Source organism: Schistocerca piceifrons, chromosome 2 (assembly GCF_021461385.2).
Source record: "Schistocerca piceifrons isolate TAMUIC-IGC-003096 chromosome 2, iqSchPice1.1, whole genome shotgun sequence".
NCBI classification, from domain to species: domain Eukaryota; kingdom Metazoa; phylum Arthropoda; class Insecta; order Orthoptera; family Acrididae; genus Schistocerca; species Schistocerca piceifrons.
In genome coordinates, this window is record NC_060139.1 from 832,806,457 (window position 1) to 832,823,591 (window position 17,135).

Below are 17,135 nucleotides of genomic sequence, written 5' to 3' on the forward strand. Positions count from 1 at the left end.
TATTACACCCCTGGTGCCCCTCTCAGCTAGTTGTCCCATGTGGCAGCTTGTGCTGCTTGGACTTTAAACGGAGCCTGTGTACTCATGTGAGACAACGTTATCAACACCTCATTGTGAGTTTCCATTTGGCCAGCTGGTTGAGCCACGCAAAATCCAGATTTGTGGGGTGTCCGGTTGTGACAGTGGCCCAGTGTTGGAGTGCATGGGAATGTGAGGACATGCATGCTGATTGTCAAGGTTCCGTTCAACCGCATCTTACCATCACAAGGGAGAGTCATCATATTGTTCACCCAGCACATTGTAACCCCTTGGTGTCTGTGCCTTCCATCCAAGAACAAGTAATGGTCTCGCCAAAATAGTCTGTGTTACCCCTACCACTAGTCAGAGACTGGTATTAACAGGACTAAGGAATTACTGTCCCAGGAGGCCATTAACACCACAAAATAAACAGTGGTTGTGTTTCGAGTGGTACCATAACAGGGAAACATAGACTGCAGATGTGAGACATCACATTCAGCAATGAACTGTGGTTCTGCACTACCCTGGATAGCCATCATTGGTGAATATGATGTTGACCGAGGAAGAAGTCCTATTTTTCCAGTGTTTTGGAGAGGCACAACAGTGTCAGTCCTAGCATCATGATGAAGTGAGCCATCGGGTATGACTTCAGGTCAGGGCTGGTAGTACTTGAGCAAATCTTGACAGCACAACATGGACATCCTGTATCCTTATGTTACCCCCTTATGTAACAGAATTGTGTTGCCATTTTTCAGCAGGAGAATGTTCATCGATAGATACCTGTCTCTATGAACTGTCTGTGTGACATGAATGTATTCCCGTAACCAGCAAGATCCCAGATCTGTCCCCAATAGAACATGTGTGTATCCAGCTTAGACATCAACTCCATCCCTGTGTCAGTACCCAGGATATCAAGGACCAATTACAAAAGTGTCTCAGGAAAAAATACAAAATTGTTATGATGATGCATGCATCCAGGCCGGAGGGCATGCAGTATCATATTGATAAGTAAGCTCTTACTGCCAAGTTCTTTGTAAATTTGACTCAATTTTGTAATTGCTGAAATAGCATAACATACCCTCTCAATCCTCAACACCTTGTGAGTACTTTACATTTTTTTTATTTTTTTCAGGCAGTGTAACTGCCCACGTCCTTGGACTGTCTTGATGCTCAGCAAGCAGGTTGTGCTGTATTAATCATGCAGTTTTATGTTCAGAAAAGACTAAACCAAACAGTTTTGCTTAGTGGTTAAGAGACTCAACTCACATTCATTGAGGCAGTGGTTCAAATATCCCTGTCCAACCACCCCGATTTAGGTTGTCTGTGGTTTCCCTAAATCATTTAAGACAAATATGAGGATAATTTGTTTGGTAAAGAACATGATCAGTTTGCCTTGTATCCTTTCCTAATCCAAGTTTGTGTTGTTCTATCTTTAATGACCTCATCATTGATGGAATAGTAAACTCTAATATTCCTTCCTTGCTTAAAAAAAGTGATCACTTCTTTGTGAGACGTGTTAGAGTCATTGTTTGATTTGCTGTAACTTGACCTGTATTTGCTAAACAAATTTGGTAATTGTGTTCCATCCATTTATGCATTTCCCAAAATATTTTTGTTACTTTTCTTACCCAAATATGTTCTAGAACATTTTTGACATCATCAGTAGGGTGCATTTTATTGAAATGTGAAAATAAACAGGTTTTATGATAAAATTCATGAGTGAAAATTTAGGCATAATAACATTACTTTCCTATAAAAACTCACAATCACATGCACAACCATACAAAACTAAACAGATCATCCAGTGCAGCACAGGTAAGAAAGTTTCATGTATGTGATCCACAAATTAAACAGAACACATAGAAACAAACAGATCTACACACTAGAACTAAACACAATAAAACATTAAGAACGGTAGAAGCGGTTATAACACTCACTGGGTAAAAAAACTCAACAATAAAATACGCAAACGGATGAGGAAGGAACATGCCATATGATACACAAGACTGTACACAGGAGAACCCAACATGAAGACAACAACACACCTGTTTAAGTCAAAGGGAGAACAGGAGTCTACATGCGAAACCTATAGCACATGGTCATCTACAATAAAAAAAATAAGCAACCTGTTAAAGAAACTGGTACTTCAGATATGATAGATACCTAACATGTAACAAGATGCAAGAAAAACTCTGAACACATGACACACTGCTACATTCCCAACAAATTGAGTATCTGTCAACTAATGTGTAACATATGTCAATCAGTAAATGTGTGGCACACATGTACAAAATTTAAAGTAAGTTATACTAAACATTTCAGCACCCTAAAAAGCAACAGCTCACATTCAAAATTTGCAGGCCACCCAGTTGCCCACTACGACTATCCAACAAAAATTGAAACAAATTTAAAAATATTTAAATCCAGTCACAGCCTACACGAAAGGTTTACCGTACAGGAAAGTTCTGCCCATGATGAGCAGTAGCAGCAGGAAAACATATTGTAAGTGATTACACCGCACTATGCAGTGGCTCATCGTTTAGCACATTAAATGAAAAGACTAGCCAAACGGTTAACAGAAAAAAGAGAGAGGTAGAATATGAGCACACATGTCCCCATGTGCGCACATATGCACGCACGCATGCACTCACGCTCCCCCCCCCCCCCCCCCCTTCACACACACACACACACACACACACACACACACACACACACGTGCACACGTATGTGTGTTAATTAAATTGTAGCAAGGATTAATATAACTGATTAGAGTATATACCATTGAGCAGTCCATATAGCGGAGATGCAGAATCACAGATAGGAACAACAAAAAGACTGTCAGAAAATGAGCTATCGGCCAACAAACCCTCTGTCAGAAATAGACAACATACACACATGCACACTCATGCAAACACATCTCACACACCCATGACCAGAGTGTCTGTCTACTGAGACCAGACTGCAAGCAGCAGTGCATGATGGGAGAAGCAGCAGGGTGGTGAGAGTAAGGAGATGGATAGTAGGGTAGGGGTGATGGATAATAAGTGCTGCTTGTGGGAGCAGACGAGCAGACAGGGGGGGGGGGGGGGGGGAGATACTGGAAAAGAGAGAAGTAAATGATTGACAAAGGTTGAGGCCAGGAGTTTTACAGGAATATAGGATATACTGCAGAAGGAGTTCACATCCAGAATCTCAAACACCTCAGCTGGTTCAGATTCATCAATGACGTGTTCACAATCTGGACTGAGGATGTGGACACCCGATCCACATTCTCCCAGAACCTCAACACCTCTCCCAACAAGCTACCTTTCTCAATGTTGACCTCCACCTCAAGGATGGCTACATCAATACCTCTGTCCACATCAAACCTACCAACCACCAGCAATACCTGGACTCTGACAGCTGCCATCCATTCCATACCAAGAAGTCCCTTCCATACAGCCTAGCCAGCCATGGCTGTCACATCTGTAGTGACAAGCAGTCCCTCTTGAAATATACCGAGTGTTTCACTGAGGCATTCACAGACCATAATTTCCCCTCCCAACCTTGTAGAAAAAGAGATCTCCTATGCCTTATGTCTCCAGTCACCTACCACCTCCCAAAGTCCCACTGTCCAGCCATAGAGATGTATTCCCCTCGTGGCTCAGTAACAACCTGGACTGGTGCAGCTGAATCACTTCCTCTGCCAGGGTTTCAACTACCTCTTGTCGTGCCCTTGTTCCCAACCCTCTTGCCTCGTGGCTCATATCCCCGTAATAGACGTAGATGCAAGACCATACATCCTCCCACCACCATTTACTCCAGTCCAGTCACAAGCATCACCTGTCCCAGCAGAGGCAGGACTACCTGTGAAACTAGTCATGCGATGTACAAGCTAAGCTGCAACCACTGCATTGCATTCTACATGGGCGTGACTACCAACAAGCTGTCTGTCCGACTGATAAACTGTAACCAAGAAACAGCTGGACCACCCTGCTACTGAGCACACTGCCTAACATAATGACCTTCATTTCAGTGACTGCTTCACAGCCCATGCCATCTGGATCCTTGCCACCAACACCAGCTTTTCCGTGTTGCGCAGGTGGGAACTCTCCCTGCAGAATACCCTATGTTCCCGTAACCCTCCTGGCTTCCGTCTTCATAAGTCATTGTCCTAACCCATCTAGCCCCTACCTGGTTCCCGTCCTAGCACTACACAGCCCTCTATTCCAACAAAGCACTCACAGTCTATTTTACTTCTCTCCTTTTCTGCTACCCCCTCCCCCCGCATGCCCTCCATCTAACTTCCCAATTGCGCCTACCTGTCCTACTCTCTCTCCACCTCATCCCTGTCTGCTCCCACAAATATTGCACTTTACCATCCACTAACCCTACCCTTATATCCCTTCCCCAGCCCCCCTTCCCCCAGCCTCCTTACTCCCACCACCCAGTTGCTTCTCCCGTCATGCACTGCTGCTCGCAGTCTGGCCTCATTAGCTGTAGACTGTGGCCGTGTGCGCATGCGTGCGCGTGTGTCGGCAGAAAGCTCACTTCCCGACAGTCTTTTTGTTGTGCCTTTCTGTGACTCAGTATCTCTGCTATATGGTGAGTGGGAACTATCATTTTCGTAATATTGATACATTCCATCCCGGATTTTTTATTGGTTGATTTTGCCTGACAGCTATTCTTCCATCCTGTAACCCAGAGCTGCTTTCCTTTGTTACTATTTTCTAATGCATTCCTATACTCAGTGTCTGCCCTTCTTCCTTTTCTTCCTGTGATTCTCTTGTCACCTTACAAGCTGCACCACATACTGTACTTATGAGCCACACTGTACCTACTGTCTTTGTTGCAGATATCAGAGGGCTACAAGACCATGCCGATAGTTGGTGCAACATGTCATGTTCCACAGTACTCCCACCTGTATCATTAATCACATACCTTCAAATTGATCATTCTCATGTATTTTCACATGTTATTTCCTGGACCTTCTTGTACCACACGAACTTGTGTCTCATCCTATCAACACCTCCTCACCCCCCCACTCATTCTCCTCTTTATTCCAGCTCACACCTTCTAACTTCACCTAATCTACTAGTCTTATCTGCCGTCCCCCTTCTTCACATATATCCACTCACAGACCTGCAACCCATGTTACTATCTTTTTATTTTTTTCTTTGGTCTCATTGTGTATTCATGCCAATTTCAGTTGGCGGACACCTTTCACTGTCAGCCTATTCCCTCAGATTTCATCTTGTTTCCCCCTTACTTCATCCATTTGATTTTTTTTGTGGTTGTTTCCCAAATGTTTGGATATATTTTTGCGAATTTTCGCAGACATATTTCTACATTATTTATGTATTTTTATGCAATTTTTGTCTCCACCTGGGTCCTTGTTCCTTCCATCTGCGTCAGTACAGAAAGTTTCCTTATCACTAGCCAGAACCCTGTCCACATACTGTTCCTGCGTTGTTGCTTGCCTCATGGAATCCAATCAAATTACCAATCTCCGAGTGCCCCCCTTTCTCCCACAATGACCTCCACCTTTTCAGATTTTGTCAGTCCTTAACCCTCACCAACATAATCCTGCAAAAACATGCCAATCAGGCCCAACCCTCCTTACAATACCTCCTCTCCATGCGGAAAATTCTGCTATGCAATCTGAAATTCATGGATCCCATGTCACACATTGAAACTCTTGCCCTCCAAGAACTAGAGCAACATGCACTACGCCACTTCAAAAAAAGTCTCAGCCCTGTTCATTTCATACTCCCATCTTGGACTATCACTATCCATCACCTCTACAACATCCTCCAAACCCCCCCCCCTCCCCCCTCCCCAAAAATCTCCTCATAGCTGACAAACTCTGCCTCACAGGCATGCTACATTTACCCCATCCTCAAAAACTCCTTCCCATTGCCATACAGAATCCAGAATCTAAACAGACCCGAAACACAGTCATGAACATTTTGTCCAAAAACCTTAGCCCTGCAGAAGTATCAGTCCTTTACAAAGGCCTCACCTTTTGCCCTACTCCCAAGTTCAACCTTGCAGAACTTGTCAAAGACCACTCCTTCTCCTGGACCATAAAGTGCGAACACTTTTTTGCCCCCAACCTACCAATGAGACTCAACCAAAGACCAATGTTAAACCCTACTTGACTCAGTTCACTCCTCCACCCAACTGTGATCCACCCACATTGCCCCCCAGATCACCTCCTGTTAACTTCCCAGAATTTGTTGACCTCAAAACTTGCCTCAGCTTCATTCGCAGAAACAACTGCAATTGACCACCCAACAACTGATCCTGACCTTATAATCCTACCTGCTGACAAAGGATCACTTGGAAATAGGACTTCGGCACCTGTCTGATTCATCCACCTACATTTCCTGCCACAGTGACCCCATCCCAAGATATGCAACAGTATCTCCAGTCACTATTGCTTGCAGTCTGGCCTCAGTGGCAAGAGACTGTAGAAGTGTGTGTGTGTGTGTGTGTGTGTGTGTGTGTGTGTGTGTGGTGTTTGTGTGTGTATAGCAACTACCCTTTTCCTATTATTGTTACATTCCATCCTGGATTTTCCATTGTTTGACTGTGCGATCCAGATGTTCGGGGATATTTGAGAAAATGACACTAGGACATAGGTTGAAATTATGCAGTAGATCCAGCAGGAGAACAGTCTAACATCAACTGGGATCATGCTTACAATATGAATATCAATGTTGTCTTTGAAAGTTCAGTGGTTAAAGCTATGAGTGCTCATACTAAAAATAAAATCTTCACTATTTCTGCATCCATATCTGCAAGAGAGGAAAATGTACAAGGTGGCAATGATAGCCATTTTAACAGAAAGTACTCTTAAAATATTCTTGTGCAACAAAAATACATTAATAAAAATCTGATTTTGTTGGCTGACCATGTACTGTCACAAAAACATCAAGTTGCTGTGGATGACAATTTATCTGCTCAGTTAAATACGATCCTCCAAAGTCTTACCAATTAGTATGTAAGGTAAGGTTTGGAACAGATATAAAATGTTAAAAGACATATTGCTGTACACCGTAAGGCCTAATTTTCCACTTGTGAATTTTATTGTTAAGCATGTATTTTTAGATTCCAGGAAAACATTTATTATGCAACACATGCGTCTAAACATGTTTGGGCAAGAAAAGAAATGTAAAAAGATTTTTGTGGTTTGTGGAATGCAGTTGTGCAGTATTGATTGATAAATGGTTTACCATGCTTAAGTATTGGAATGCCATAAAAATAGTGCCAGAGGAATATAGTAAAAAAACTGTAGTATTTGCTATGCTGACTCAAAGATCTCATCCAGAATATAATGCTTGCATCCAACAATGAAAATGCTAATTCTGCATGTTGATAACAATCATCCCTTCATATCAAGGCCAACTGCAGTAATCTGTGACATGATTTGGAATTACTCTTCTGGGAAACCCGTGTGACTCTTATTAGGGAAGTGTCTGATACAACATGTCGAATCTGGCCCCGAATTTTTTTATACAGGAAGAATGGGCTGAAAGAACCACAGTGTCAGAATTTTAGCTGCTAAGAGACACTGCAAGTATTTTTTTTAATGTTGAAATTTCCCAAATTCCTAGTTAGCTAGGCAGCTCGAGAAATGTACATCCTTACCATAGCTGTAGCAGACAGTGCATGCGCAACATGGCAGTCACATATCTTTGATACATGGCACATCGGTGAACAGATACCATGGCACAAAGCGTTCATAATTTGTAAAGCGAATTTCAGTTTCCTGTTCACTGTTAGTATTCACTCGAATTTGCAGCTCATTCAATATCCATAATAATTAGCAGTTGCCTTTGTGGTATCACTAAGTGTTAACAATGGAGATAAAAACTGAATTAATTTTCTCTGTGATTTCTTGGTGTATGATTGAACGTAGCATCTGTCTTTGTGCATGTTTTGAAGTTTCGCGGTAAAGTGGAATCCAATTAATATTTTCAATCTTCCAAAGGTATAATATGAAGAATGGTATTCAGTCGAAATCACCCACTCCTACTGAAGACCTGCATGTGTGTTACTTATTACTTAATTTCTTGAACATTCATTCCAGTGACGTCAACATTTCATTAGAAATTGTGATAACATTAGAAGGAGCAAGAAAAGACTCAGTTCCATGACTTGTGGATCAAATGATAATTGTGCTAATTAAATTCCAGAACAAAAATAGAGCACCTTCCAAACCCAAAAGAAACATGTACAGCAATAGCTTTCAGTGACAAAGAAAGGACTTTAAATTTTTTGGTTAAATGAAGGAGAAAGAAAATGCTTAAACTTAAGCAGTGTGCAAAGCCAGTTTCATTTCATAAAATTTGAACATCAGTTTTATAAATGGAAGAAAGATTTACACAAACTCAGAAAAGTGAGAAAGAAAAGCTATTCAAAAGATTTAGAACTGCACATGAGAGTCAGTACACCATTAGTGAGAGAGATCTATGAGACTTGATGCTCTGTTGCAAGTGAAATGAACATTACTAATTTCCAGACTTCTTTGAAGTTGTTAAACAGATTCAGAAAAATAAGCTGCAAAATTATGAATGTTACCCAAAGTTAATGTGTAGAGGAAATGTCATTAATTGTTGATACTGTAGAGAAATTCGTAACTGACAGGAAGACATAGCTTCTCCTTTTCCCTAAAAGCTGCATATAAAGCCAGTCTGCCTGATTTCATGCAAACCACACTTTATCACTTCGAACCAAAAAAAGAGAGTCACTTGTGCAGTTGATGAGTACTATGACACATTCGTATACAGCATTTTTGTGATAAGTGTCAGTGGATTACTGTTTTCTCAATATTATCTCTGTTTCCAGGAACATCTAGGCAACTTAGGAGAAAAAATTAAAAACCAAGATTGCTTACTTGTAAAAGTCTTTTAATTGACGTAGCAAAATCTGGAAAAATCAGGGAGAATAATTTTCAGTGTTACATTCAAAGTGTCTTCTTAACTTTTGCAGATAATAATTCCTTGCTGTTGTTGGACTCTTGGCCTGTCAATATAATTCAGATATTCTACCCAAAACCAATAGTGTGATTCAGACTCTTGAAAAAATACATTTTTCACCAGTTTAATGCAATTTTCAGATCATTGTTGGACAGTATAATTTCCAGTAGCTCTTTGTCTTTAAGGCCTTTCAGTGGAACAGTATTGTTTAACTTCAATCGTATCTGCATTATCAGTTTGCATCACGACAAATTATAGTCCTGCTGTGTGGAAGTTGTTTGTAATGTAACATCATACACTGCCTTGATTTTCTTTCCTCTGCTAGTCGCTGTTGTAACAATTACATCTCCAGCAGTTTAGCTGTTACATGAACTGCGAGTTATTAGAAAAACTAATGAAGTGGTATGATTTAAATGGTTAAAGTTTGCTTGTGTGCACTTTGAACTTCATGCTATATGGTGCTACATCCTCTTTTCACAGCTCAATCTACTTATTCACTGATTTGAGTGCTAGGCAAGAAGGGCTGTACAAGCCACTGCTATAAGAGGCTCTTTGTATGGCAAAAATGAGTAACTTTAAATTTTAAAAAAATACTTGCAGTGCACCTTAGCAGCTAAAATTTTGGCAGTGCACTTCTTTCAGTGTGTTCTATCTGCGTGAAAATTTTCAAGATGTGTTTTGAAATGTCGGAATGGACCACCATGGCATTTTTAGTGTGATGACTTGGAAGACTTATGCAGAGAGTCAAACAGTTGAAGTATAATATTGAGGGACAAATTAATGTGGTATAGGGCAGAAATTGATCAGTAGTTTGTATGAAATATTGTCACGATATAACCCGATCTTTACAATAGTTCATGTTATGCACTAACTACCAACGATTTCTTTTGGAAGTCTGTGAAAGGTTTGTCTACTAACAACTTGAGCAGGTTAGAATTGTTATTGAAATCCTAGCAAGGATTAATTTAACTGATTGGGGTACATCCTGTTGTGCAATCCAGATAGTCATGCCACTCATCTGTTAGTATTTGTGAAGTAACTGTAATGATGGAAACCTTTGTGTAGAACAATACAGATGGGCTACTCACATACTTACATTGCAGGCTGAGTGGGGAGTTAGTGTTTGCAACTCTCTTGATTGGATTGCTTTATGCCTCGCACAAAGAGGAACTGACTGTTAAGTGACAATATTGGCTTGAAACTTGAGAGGGTTATGAGGTGAGTTTGTGGTGGCTTTTCGGTCCCATGATCAATATATGGACTGATGATTTAGTTGATTCCACTTACAAAGACTTAAAGGCACTCGGGACTTGGCTGAGACTAGTGTGAACATTGCTCTACAAATGTTTAACACTATTTGTGTATCTCAACAGACTCTTTAGACCCAGGTAGATTATTGTACCAAGGGTGGGATTGATAGGAGCCTATTGCCACATTCACGTTCCTTTATTGCCAAGTGCATGTTTCTTGGGTAAGTATATTTTGGCTTGGGGGGAAAGAACGTTGGGTAAAGCGGAATGCGGAAACTCAGACAATGGCTTTAGTCCGTGGGGCCAATCTAGCCATTTTTGCACCTGCACCTGCTAAGTAAACAGTAATGTGAATCTCAAGACAAGTGTCTTATTACAAAGGGGCAGAGGAGGGAAGCAATTCAAGTATAGGCGTCATTGTGGATAAGAAAATTAAAAATAATATTACAGACAGAATAACAATATTTGTGTTAATGATAAACAAAAGATATTTCATGGAAATTATTCATTTACACTGGTGTGCAAAATATAAGAATGAAAGTAATTTTCATCAAATATTATTCACAGTTGTGAATGTGGATAACCATCAGCTGTAGAGTGGAATGACAACAATGGAAATTTTTTTTGTACTGAGACTTGATCCTGAATTTCCCACTTATTGTGAGCAGTTGTCTTACCATGATGTAGCTATGGTTGTCCATACTCACAACTGCCGATACATTTCACATATTTCATAACAGCTGCAGTCACCACAGTGCCTGTTCTTTCAGACATGTCCAGAGAAACATTGCATCATACTTCTGAGCAACACTGGTACTGTAGTATCATGTATACATAAAGTAACTTTTGTATGATGTGTCACTGTGAAAGTAACATAGCTCAGTGAAACTTGGACTATATGTGGAAAGAAGTGCTATTTTATAGTACAGAAGGTAACTGAAAAAAGTATGCAGTGACACAAACAGATATGTCACTTTTATTTGAAGACAATAATTACACTGAAGTCATTGCAGTTTATGATGGTCCACTGAACATTACAAAATGTGTGATACAGTTCTTAATAGGGTGTGTGATCACTATGGGTATCAGGGAATGCTCTGAAGTGTACTCCTGTACTGGCCACAGGGTTGGCAATGAGTTCTTTTGGTAGGGTGTTCCTTTTCTCCACCAGCATGGCTGACAACTGCTGGATGGTTATTGGTACATGTGGGTATGCTGAAATGCATCTCCCCAACAACTACTGCATGTGCTCAATGGGATTTAAGTCAGGGGAATGGGCAAGCCAGTCCAATAGTCGAATAGTCTCTCATTCTAAGAGCTCCTCCACTGGGTCTGTTCAGCGTTATTGTGAACTGCCATCCATAAAAATACGCTGGTGAAGGAATGGGACACCCTACTACAAGAAAGCCTTACCAAGATTGTGGCCAGCATGGGAGGATGTTACAAAGCATGCATTGCTGTCCATGGTGATCACACACCCTACTGAGAACCGTGTCCCGCCTTTAGTAATTTCCATCATGACGACTTCAATGTAATTAGTGTCTTTGAATAAAAGTGACATTTCTGTTCGTCTCATTGCATGAGTTACCTTCTGTGCTACACTGTAGCAGTTCTTCTGTGTATGGCCCAAGTTACCTCGCATTACATTACACATCATGTGAAAGTTACTTTCATCCTTAAGTTTTACACACCTGAATAAAATCACCAGTCTATTTGTATTCTCTTTAGAAGGCACAAGACTTGTGAAGAGTTACAGAAACTGATAAATGACTGTAAAATCCTCTGTTGGATTGTTGTTGTTGTTTTATTGTTGTATCTAGGACAGTGGAGCCTATAATGGATATTTTTAATGCAAAAGTGTGAAAAATGTAAATAATGATTCTTCAAGGGCAAAATTTTGGTATATTTGCAGAAATGGTAGAGGTCTTACATAAGTAGAATTTGTAGAGAGCATACTCATTCTTCTAGTAGTAAACAAGGACTTGCTAAGACCTACATAAAACTAAAATTGAGATCATATTAAAAAAACAAAGATTCTGTGACTTACCAACGAGAAAGCGCTGGTAGATAGACACAATAAATGTGATTTTTATTGTGTCTATCTACCAGCGCTTTCTCGTTTGGTAAGTCACAGCATCTCTTTTTTTTAATATATTTTTCCCACGTGGAATGTTTCTTTCTATTATATAAAAATTAAATCAATTATATTTAGTCAAAAAATGAATAAATAAAGAAATTATTTAGGATGTGATGGTCATAAACCACTTTAGAATTTCAAATGATCATAAGACTTGTAAGATGCAAAGAAAAAATAAATTTAGAGCGGGAAAGATGCATATTAACCAGACAGGAAATCAGAGATTTAGATTACCAAGAGTTTATATAAGAATAGGGAGGTGTACCCGCTTAAGTTAAGCAATAAGTTGGATGCTCTGGGAAATGAAGATCATATAAATGTATGTGAAAATTACAGTTACGTAAAGGTCAGCTATTAGAACAATCTGGAATCAGACGTCTGTATCATATGAGAATGGAGAATTATGTCAGAGGGAGGACAGAAGATATAGAACAGAGCTGAAATGAGTTAAAGGAAATTTTAATTAAGACAGCTAAGTACACATGGTGCAAAAAATGACAAAATCAACTTGGCTGAAATTAAGTAGTAATGAACTTGAGAAAGTTGTAATGGAAAAAAGGACCTATGTCTGATTTGGATTAATAGGGAGAAAGTGAAAGATATGACACAGTAAAAAAAAGGAGAGAGCTAGTTCGCAATCATGGTAGGCAAACAAACAGAGAGAAATCGTAAAAGACAAGAGTATGATTCTACTTCGGCTCAAAAATTTGGATTCAAAATATTATGTTGTGAAAACCATGACAAAGCAAAGACAGATACAATAACAGGAAAGGAATTGTTACAGTATTACAAGCACTGTTAGTCAAGAAAGATTAGCCTTAATATGCAAATATTGTGAATGTTGGAGAATACAATGTAATCAAACTGTCAGACATTGAAAGTATTTAAAGGCCAGGAACAGGAAGGCTACAGATACAGACGAATTAAATCTGAAGCTTATAAAATGTGCCAGTATTAAATGGAAGAAGTTATTTGTGCAGTTGCTGAATGATATTTGGTGCTTGGGGAAAATTTCAGAGGAATGAAATGTAGTAAAAATAATAAGCATATACAACAAAAGAGTTAAAAAAAAGAATGGTCAAATTACAGTGGTATATTCATTTTAAATGCTGCTTATAAAATATACTCATCTATTATTAAAAGGAAACTCCAGCCAATAGCAGAAATATTTTTATGATTGGAGCAATGCTACTTTTGTAAAGGCAAGTCCTCTGCAGATGCAACATTTGTTTTAAAACAACTCATAGAAAACAGTAAAGCCACTTTTCTGCTCATCCTAGACTATGAGAAGGCTTACAATAAGGTAAGAAGAATGAAATTATACTCTATGATAACACTAAAATTAGTATAAACAAAGAGTTGTTGACTGTAACCCAGAGATTGAAATAAGGGTGTAGCCTCTCACCAGTCATTTTTTATATATACATCAACAAAGTCTTAGAACAATGAAATTTTAAAAGCCCCAGGAAGATGAGCAAGGGAAGGAACAAATTTATTAACACTATTTTATTTCTCCAAGGAGAGAGTGTATGTGATTTACAAGAAAATGTGTGTAAATATAATAGTGTTTTATAAACTTATCAAATGATTATATGTGTAAATGAAACAAAAGTTGTGGCAATGGAAGGAAAACACAAAAGATCAAAAATACTGATAAACAGTAAGACAATAGAATATGTAAGATCATTTAAATATCTTGAGACAGAGATATTAGTATACAAACCTAATTCAGATGTGATTCAAAATTTGCAGAAATATAATGCTGTAAATGGTTTTATAAGGATGTAACTTTGCATTACTGCATAAAAGAGATAGGCCAAAGATTACACAATGCAGTGGCTAAGGCTAGTCTTGTGTATGGTAGTGAAAATTGAATTCTAAGAAAGAGAAAGAGACAAAGGATTGAATCAGCTGACGGGAGATTTCTGTCACTTCTTGGACTAACATTAAGAGATGGAGTGATGAATGAAGACATAAGACAGCAACTAGACATGAAAAAACAACGACTGAAGAGACTAGGTATTACATTTCAACTAAACTCTAAGACAGGATATAGGATGGCTAGCAAAAAGATGGAGACAATGCCAACACCCGCTCCTTCAAATGGAAGATGAAGAGGAGGAGGAGGAAGTGGAAGAAGAAGAAGAAGAAGAAGAAGAAGAAGAAGAAGGTCCTTATGTATCAACAAAAAATGTTGCAGAGATGGAAGAAGCCAAAAAAACAAGGCAACCATAAAGTAATGACGAGAGTTCAAATGATATTAAGAGTATAATGGAATACACTGAATTAAATGAAAGTATTTGGAAAGGTATGAAAAGGGCACAGCCAATTTCTCACCCTTGTCCAATCCAAGTTTGTTCTCTGTATCTGACAAACTCATGGTCCATAGGATGTTAAAGGCTAATCTTCTTTCCTCCTCTCTCCAATATATTCGTCAAAGTCATTGTTCACAACAATCACTAAACCTTTTCCGCACTAAGTTTGTGTGGGCCACCATCTTGTTTTCTCTTCATTACTGACAACATCCCTAGACTGCTTAAAGCAAAAATGGAAGCGGTGTAGAATAATATCTTCCAAAAATACATTTGATGTCTTTGTGATTGTTTCTATATACAAATGCAGTATTGTATTGCAACTAGGAGAGACTGTACAAGTTATTGAAATTGTTGTCCAAGATGATTTGATCTTAGGCTACGACCTTTACATATTAAGTTGTTAAATTTTCATAAGGTTTCAGCTGAACTCTCTTGAGCAGTTGTAAGATGACAACTGATGGCTTCCTATAAACTATAGATAATTATTTTTTGAAGATATATTTACACTGATATTGAAGTGCTTCATGATAACTTCATAATAAGCCACAAAAATCTTTTGCTGTCAAAAAAAGTGAAGCATCCAAAAGACATGGTCAAATGTCATTGTAAGTTTGTACATGTATACACTTTTGGCAAGTATGTTTCATTTCTCTGTGACAAATAGAACAGCCTCCAGAGTGCATTAGTGTTGTTCATGTTCAGTGTTGTGATCCGGCCTCGTGAGGTACATACAGAGTGTGAACAACACACATTGATTGATCACTGTGAAGGGTACAGCGATGCCACATACTTGTGTGAGACCACGTTATCAGCACCTAACAGAGTTTGAAAGGGGCCTCGTTGTAGGTCGCCATTTGGTTAGCTAGTTGAAACGTGCAATATCCCTATTTGTGTGGCGTTTAGATGTTACAGAGCCCCAATGTTGCTCTGTATGGGACCGTGAAGGTAGGTATAAGCATACTCATTATCAATGTTCTAGTCAACCATGCATGTCCACCACAAGGAAGTATCAGCATATTGTGCACCAACCACATTATAAACCATTCACATTTGAGAATGCCATCCGAGAACAAATAAAGAACTTCCTGCAACATTCTGTGTCACCTCACGCTGTTTGTCAGAGAGTAGTGTCAACCAGAGTTAGGCAGTTACCGAACCACAACACAAATGACTGCATTTGGAGTGAAGCCGTGACTGGGAAGCATAGACTGCTTATTAATGCCAATGCATTGTATTCAGTGATGAATCACAGTTCTGCACTATGCCAGATAGCAAGAATGGCAGCACCTGGGGAGAGGACCCATTCTACCAGTATTCTGGAGAGGCACAGCTGTATCACACATCTTACCTCTTGCGCAGGATTATCATAGTGCCATTTGTCAGCAAGCCAATGCTCATTCACACAATGCACATATCTCCACGAACTATGTGTGATGCTGAAGTACTCCCATGGTTAGCAAGATCACTGATCTGTCCCCAATAGAATGTGTGGGACCAATTCACACATCAGGTCCAGTTACATCAGCCGTGAAACAGATTGCCTCAGGAAGAGATACAGCAGCCCTTCCCAATCCAGTCAGTGTGTGCATTCTGGTCAAAGGTACTACAGTTGCTGGCAAGGTTTCCAAAGCTGTATAATATAATATAAGTGATATTTTGAATTAATCAAGTAAGTATTAAATGCTTTATGCAAGATTTTAGATGAATACACTTGTATTATCAAGGTATTTTTAAACAAATGAGAATTCATTCAGTGATCTGCCTCAGGAACTTGGGGAGCGAACATCTCCATCTATCCAGCATGTGCGACAGTTGTTGCCCTTAACAAAAGTATCAGCAGAAGTTGTAGCTTGTGAACCAATGGGCTGTCTCACAGACACAAAGGGTAACAAAATAACAGGATTTGACTCCATCGATAAGAAACAGGTAAATAAATCAGATATAGTAACATTTCCTTTTTTGTGAGGGAAGGCGTGAAATACTTTAACGTGCTTTATTTTTAATTATACTGTCTTTTTATGTTTCCATATGCTCTCTGCAAAGACAGGTAATGCATTATTTTTGGGTGTCAGATTTTTTGTGACTTCTCCATTTATCAACTATAGGTCATTTTATTGTGCCTACTTGCACATTTTGCATGTGGTAGACACTTCTTATACTGCACAGACAGTATATTTCAGGTAATAGGTATTATAACAATTTTTTTTCTGTTCTACTTTGTCATATTACATTATTGTGAATATTGTCAGAAAAATTTGTTATTTTTTACCATTGTTTTGTAATCTATTGTCATCATTTAATATCTGAAACTGATTATTACTTATTCAGTTCCGGTCACAGAAAACCATCATAATGAGGGAGCGGTGTGCTGACCACACGCCCCTCCTATCAGCATCCTCAGCTGAGGATGACACTTGATTAGATTAGATTAGTTTTTCGTTCCATAGATCCT

At 39.1% G+C, this 17,135-nt stretch overlaps 1 protein-coding gene across 1 annotated transcript in view; it reads left to right on the forward strand.

Moving 5' to 3' along the window:
• LOC124774951 (mediator of RNA polymerase II transcription subunit 12) overlaps positions 1-17,135 on the forward strand; it is a 365,571-nt gene that overhangs the window by 248,554 nt on the left and 99,882 nt on the right. The window contains exon 33 of the mRNA XM_047249660.1: positions 16,438-16,609. Within this exon, the coding sequence (XP_047105616.1) occupies positions 16,438-16,609 (172 nt within the window). The remainder of the gene's footprint in view (positions 1-16,437; positions 16,610-17,135) is intronic.